This window comes from Rhagoletis zephyria, unplaced genomic scaffold (assembly GCF_001687245.7).
Source record: "Rhagoletis zephyria isolate East Lansing unplaced genomic scaffold, Rhagoletis_zephyria_1.1 Rzeph_scaffold_23486, whole genome shotgun sequence".
Lineage (NCBI taxonomy): Eukaryota > Metazoa > Arthropoda > Insecta > Diptera > Tephritidae > Rhagoletis > Rhagoletis zephyria.
In genome coordinates, this window is record NW_016180544.1 from 1 (window position 1) to 6,285 (window position 6,285).

General features: G+C 33.2%; 1 protein-coding gene across 1 annotated transcript; it reads left to right on the plus strand.

Annotated features, from left to right (window-relative positions):
• Positions 1 to 317: 317 nt before the first annotated feature.
• Positions 318 to 4,634, plus strand: LOC108381714 (dual 3',5'-cyclic-AMP and -GMP phosphodiesterase 11-like). The gene is made up of 3 exons (XM_017638124.1): positions 318 to 329; positions 1,802 to 1,807; positions 4,267 to 4,634. Exon 3 carries the CDS (start codon positions 4,359 to 4,361, stop codon positions 4,632 to 4,634), a length of 276 nt encoding a protein of 91 aa, XP_017493613.1. The 5' UTR covers positions 318 to 329; positions 1,802 to 1,807; positions 4,267 to 4,358.
• The last annotated feature ends 1,651 nt before the right edge of the window (positions 4,635 to 6,285 follow it).

The window sequence follows — 6,285 nt, forward strand, 5'->3', positions numbered from 1 at the left end:
ACATAATTTAAATTTGTCGACGGCATGACGCAAATGACTTTAACGAGCTTTTTTTTTTGGCTGCTGCACAGTGTGGCACATGCGTTAGCGTTTTTTTTTTTCGTTGCTGCTTATGCTGTTGCCAATCCCATTTGTGCCGCACCCAAACAAATTGCACTGCCAGTCTCACTCCGTTGATACAAATTTAATTTAATCCTTTATGCACTCAAATTGCACTTTGCCGAGTGAACTGTAGCAGCGCAGCACGAGGGGAGTTTAAATAAANGAAATGAGTAATTTTTTTGTCGAGTTTGCTATTTTTCTACCCAACAGAGTGAATGTGTGTGTGTGTGTGGAAAATGTATGCAGGTCTTTGGGGATACTCTAATGGCTGCAAAATTTAATCTTAAACCAACATACAAGAGTGTGTAAGCTCATACATTCTCGCAGGCATCCATGATTTTCATTCTTGCAAGTCTGTTATGGCTACCTTTTTTTGGTGCCATTGTTTTTGAGGGTCAGCAAATTTTGTGCTTATCTAGAGAAAAAATTTGCTTGTTCTGCGAAAAGTTAAGGCAATTCATGTAAGAATTAGGAAGATTAGAAAATTGCATTTTACTTTTAGTAAAATTTGGTGTTGTGAATTGCTAAAATTTGCAGTAATTTGAAAGCGTCCTTATTTAACCCTTTTGTTGCCGAAAGGTCATTTTGTAACCGTTTTATGCTAATAGAGCCAAGAGTTGGCAACACACGTTGAGAGCTGTTAGTTTTCTATTTGCATAAGGAATAGCGGCGAACTCAGAGTAAAAGTTAGAGAAGTCGTAATATTATGACTCATAGAATGATTAAAAGAGTAATAGCAAACAAGAAAGGATTGCGCATCTAAACATGGGAAGGTTATGTCCTTACAATTTTCTTTCCTGTACAAACAAGACCAGCGCTGTTTTTCTGGCGTTGCCAGTAGTGTTTTCACAACATTTTTTTTACTAAAATGACCAGGAAAAATTACGAAGTTTAACAAAAAATGACCAAACTTATTTTTTGTGCAGAACTGTACCTAAATACGAGCACATATGTATGTACACTGGCAATCAAAAGTGAGTGTATGGTGTTTTTTGTTTAATATTTGTAATGTTTTTCAAGCTAAAATTTTTTTGTAATTTTTTTTATAAAAGCTTGGTTCGTGCTTTAATCGAAAAACTACATAAGTGAAGCTATCTAACTATATGCAGGACATAGAAAAAATTCAACAAATTTTCATCTAAATTTTGAACTATTTAATTTTTATTAATTTATTATTTTTTTTTAATTTTTATATCTGCGTTATCGCTGAAAACCTAACACCGGGAAGTCTTTCTTAAAATTTCAAACCTAAGTAAATTTTTCGATTGTTTAATGGCTCATAATAGGATATCTTGCATATACATCCATGAATATACATCTCCAGCCATGTAAGGCTCATGCCACAAAACAATTGAATTCATCTGATCATTGACAGTGTCAACAGAGGATTATCAGGCGCATAACTTTTCGTAGATGGGATGTCATTTGATCACCGAGATCATCCTACTTGGCACCATAGGACTTTTTTATGAAGCTGCTAATGGGAATATACCTCTAAGCTTGGAGCACTTTAAAATCAACATTTGTTCAGTTAATTCCAATACACATACGTATACACATACAACGCTTGAAGACATTGCTGAAATCTTTAGACAGACAGACAAAGTGAAGTCCCTTACCGAATTCCGTAACTTTTTGAATGAGAACATACATAGAATTGAGAGGGAAAGCTATGACCACTCAGAACTTTCCGGGAAAGGACACGGTAGATAAAGCAATAGCCACTTTCAAACGGTTTCTTAGAGATCACACCTATGAATACTCTTACGGAACACATTCTAATGTGAAATCGGGATCTGTATTGACCTATGTGATATGCTGGACTGAATCTAGAAAAAATACCAAATTGAAAAACAAATTACCAAATTATTAAATTTGATAAAGAAAGAAAAAATTACCAATTTTCATTAAAAATTACCAAGCAAGGACCTGCAAAGTACACCATCATTAGTCTAGCTCAGGATTCTTTGCATATATACACAGACTTCGACGATAGCGCACATTTATTTTATTTATGATGACTGTGTTTGTGTTGTTTGATACGCGTATTGTAATATTACGTTCATTTTATCAATTAAATTAAATAAAAATTTTAAAACTGGTGGCAACCCTCTCCAGGTGGCAGAAAAAGTTCCTTAACCTCTTCAATTTCATACCCATATTGCTAATTTTCAATTTATATATTACCAATTAAATTAAAATAAAATTTTCAAATAGGTAGCAACCTTCCACAAAAATCTTTTGGGCTGTAAGCCTTCTTAAACGTCTTTCTTTTAACGGCCATATTGCTCTTATTTACTTTGTCTTATCAATTTACTTAAACTTCAATTTACAAACAGGTGGCAACTCTCTAATTTTTTTCCTTTCTATATTTTAAGTTAGACCTCTGCCAATGCATTGATGAAAACTGATCTCAATTGCATGCATTAGTTTTCGAGTGATGCGCGTACAAACATACAGACAGACAGAGAAAAAATCTAAAAATTGTTGATTTGGCTTCTGGTGCTCTAATATTATTTTTATTTTTATTTTTTTTTCATTTTTTACCCAGTGGAAATCGATCACAAGTTTGCCTTTTAGTAAGAGCTTACTCACATTTCTGCAGTATTTATATTTTGATTTCATTTCTTAGTATTTTTTCAGTCCCACGAGACGAAAATAAACTTTGAGACACAAAACTGTTTAACTGTTTATTGTTTAAAGAGTGTAATGTTCGGTTAAGGGATCAAGTGTAACATTAGTTATTTCGTCTGTTTACTAAAAAATTTTAATTGCTTATTCAAACAATATACAATACGGTAATAGAATTTCTGTATACTAAAGAATTAATCTAAAACTTTGTACCCCTTAAATTGTTTATATTTATTTTCGTCGACTTTTTTGTATGCAGGTTTGCTTTATATTTACAATTAGCTGTATTTACGCTTATTGCTTGGTCAGCAACAAGAGCGCATACATAAATGTGTTTCGCTCCCATGCCAAACTCCATAACTTGTGTGTGCGGAAATTATGTATGATTATTAGGACGGAGCAATTTGTATGGGAGATTTTTTTCGACTAAGTATGCAAGTATAGCACAGGCGGACTCTACGTGTAATTCCAAGCAAATTTGCCGAAGAAACCATGGGTCTAAAATCAGTTTGGAGTTTGCCAAATTGCGAAAATATATTTTTTAGCATTTTGCTGTAGTGTCGTAAAGATATGTTTAATTCTGCATAAAAAATATGCTATAATAAGCTTTTTTTTGGTACGAGGAATCCTTTTGTGGACTTATGTTTCTCTTAAAGCGTTCACAAGAGGGCGCAACAGTAAAAATTTTCAAATTTTCTTCGAAACCTAGTTTTGCAATTTGGCAAACTTTAAATTAATTTTATGCCCATGGTTTCTTCGGCAAATTTGCTTAGAATTACACAGAGTGTTCCAATGCCTTGTCAAAAAAAAAAAAAAAAATTGACCCGCCCTAATGATTATGTATAAACAAAGATTTCTTAAGCTAAAGCAAAGGCAGCCAAAGTAATCGTCTATAGATATTTAAGCCAAATTAATCTTTGACACGTTTCACGAATTAAAATGATACCTTAATAGCGAATTTACATTATAGATACGAAAATATATTTGCTAAGTTTATAGTAGGAGATCCGAAAAAGGCACGACCTTCACCCAGCTGATAAAATCCTCGCCAGGATATTTTTAATTAAATATTCAAAAATAATAATATTTTTTTTTTAATTTTGCACTCATTTGTTCAGTAAATAATTACATATATATCAGTCGAAAGCATAAAGCTTATAGAATCTGTTAAATAGATGAGTGAAAATTACTAATATTACCTATCTGTTCATACCTGTCAAACCGATAGGTTTTCACATTCTATAATTACATTAAATAAATGACTACAAAATTAAAAAAAATAATAATAATAATTTTTGAATATTTAATTAAAAATATCCTGGCCAAGATTTTGTTCAGCCAACCCACTCGCAAAATATTTATTAACACATTAAATTGCATAGAAAAAAGTTGCCATCCATTAAAACAGATGGGTGAAGGTCGTGCCTTTGTCGTATCTTAGACTATTAGCATTTGTTTCTTTAGCTTAAGCTATTTATAACTTCAACAACAATTAATTAATATTTTGCCTCCACCTTTTCTCTTTCTTTACAGGCCTGCAGCTGCGAAGCATTGAAGAGCCAAGCGCACAGTGTCAAACAATACAAACACACACCTACCATCAGCATCAGAACCTTACCGGCAGAATGCCTGCGGCGGAGCAGGGGGGCACAGGGTGCGTAACATTTGATAGCGCTAATGCGTTAAGTCCACGTACCGGTGTCCCCCTGCAGCTGCAAACTACGCCACATCAATATCAGCATCAGCTTCAGCTTCAGCATCAGCATCATCAGCAACAGCAACAACAAAATATGCATACCATGCAACATACAACACAGAAGGGCTACGATGCCGAACAAGCGCGCATGGAAGCGTGGATGGATGAGAATCAAGAATTTATACAGGATTATTTTATAAGGTAAGCAACGGAAATATAAATACTTAAAATATAAAGCTCAAAACTTAATAATAAATCACAGCAAATAATGTATTAACTGCTCATACGTGGCTTAGAGCTGCTGCCGAGAGGGTAAAATGGATGCATGCAGTTGCAGCTTTTCGAAGGAGAGCTTCTGTTACTGAGTGCTTTTATTTTGACCTTGCTCTATGAAGTCCTGCTAATTGCCTTAACCCTTTGACGACCAAAGGGACATCGGTGTCCTGTTGCATATAAATTCTTCCTGGAAAAACTGTTGAACCGATTTTTTTCAAAAAGGTCTTGTTTAGTAGATAATTACCTTATTTTTAAGGATAGATTCCTCCCTTTGCTTGCCATGCCACCCCGAATTCGAAAAAACTTAACTTTTTTTCTTCTATTTCCTTGCTGCAATATTTCTGTACTAGGTGGAGTTACATATCCAGAACTTCCGGAGAAGTTTCCGGCCAGCCTGCCTCTTTTTAACAAAAGAAATCAAAATAAGTTAGCACACTTAAAGCACACCTGAGATCCCTCAATCTTAAGGGACATATATGTCCCATTGCTTGTCAACGGTAAAAACCAATGACATATAAGAATTTCCCAGGGGAGTTGGTTTACTAGGAAAAAAAAAATAAATTTCTTTAATTTTTGGCCTCCACCTCTTACGTCCCATTTCACTTTTGCGCCTAGGCCCGTCTTTCATCGCTTCTAATGATGCTCAGTTAGGTTGGTAACCAGCTGTGCCAGGAATTCCAGAAAAAGATAAAGAAAAAAACTTTATTTGGCGTGGAGACGAGCAAAAATAGCTGGAATTTTCCAGGTAAATTTTTTTTGTTATATTCATATAAGTTTTAATCAAAACCATCTAAATTACAGTTTCAATATTTATAAAAAAAATTTGGAAAATTCAACAAATTTTCATCAAAATTTCAACTTTTTATTCTGAATTTTGAGAATTTTCGGGTATGCAGCTTTATAGCCCATACAATTTTAGTCCAATGAAGTGCAAGTTTCAAACGGCTAGATAGATAGAATGTTAGAGGCTGTGCACTGCGACCTTAGGTCTATTGTGCCTAAAACGGCTAAAAAATCGCGTTGGATTTTGAGAATTTCTTTTTTTTTTATGCTACTTTTTCGNTTTTTTTTTTTTTTTTTTTTTTTTTTTTAAATATAACAAGCGTAATTGCGTTGATATTTTGAAATTTTGTTGCTGACGATCTCCCGCGTTTTATTTCATAAGAAATTCATACTTATGTGAAAAAAGTGCAACAATACGTTACCAAAAAAAAAAAAAAAATCTCAAACAGCAATGCGGTTTTCTAGCCGTTAGAAACTTGCACTTCATTAGACTAAAATTATATGAACTTTAAAACTTCATACCCCAAAGTTTTCTAAAAATTCAGATTAAAAACTTGAAGTTTTGATGAAAATTTCTTGAATTTTCCTAAATTTTGTATAAAGTTTGAAACTGTGATTTCAACAGTTTTTGTTAAAGCTTATACCTTATTTTTATATAAAAAAAAAAAATAAATTATCTCGAAAAACATTTCAAATATTTGAAGAAAATCAACACGTATTCATTTGTTTGAGTCACTGCAGGTATCTAAAAAACATCAAAAACAAAAGAAAATTAAGTTTTTTTTCTGATAGCGATC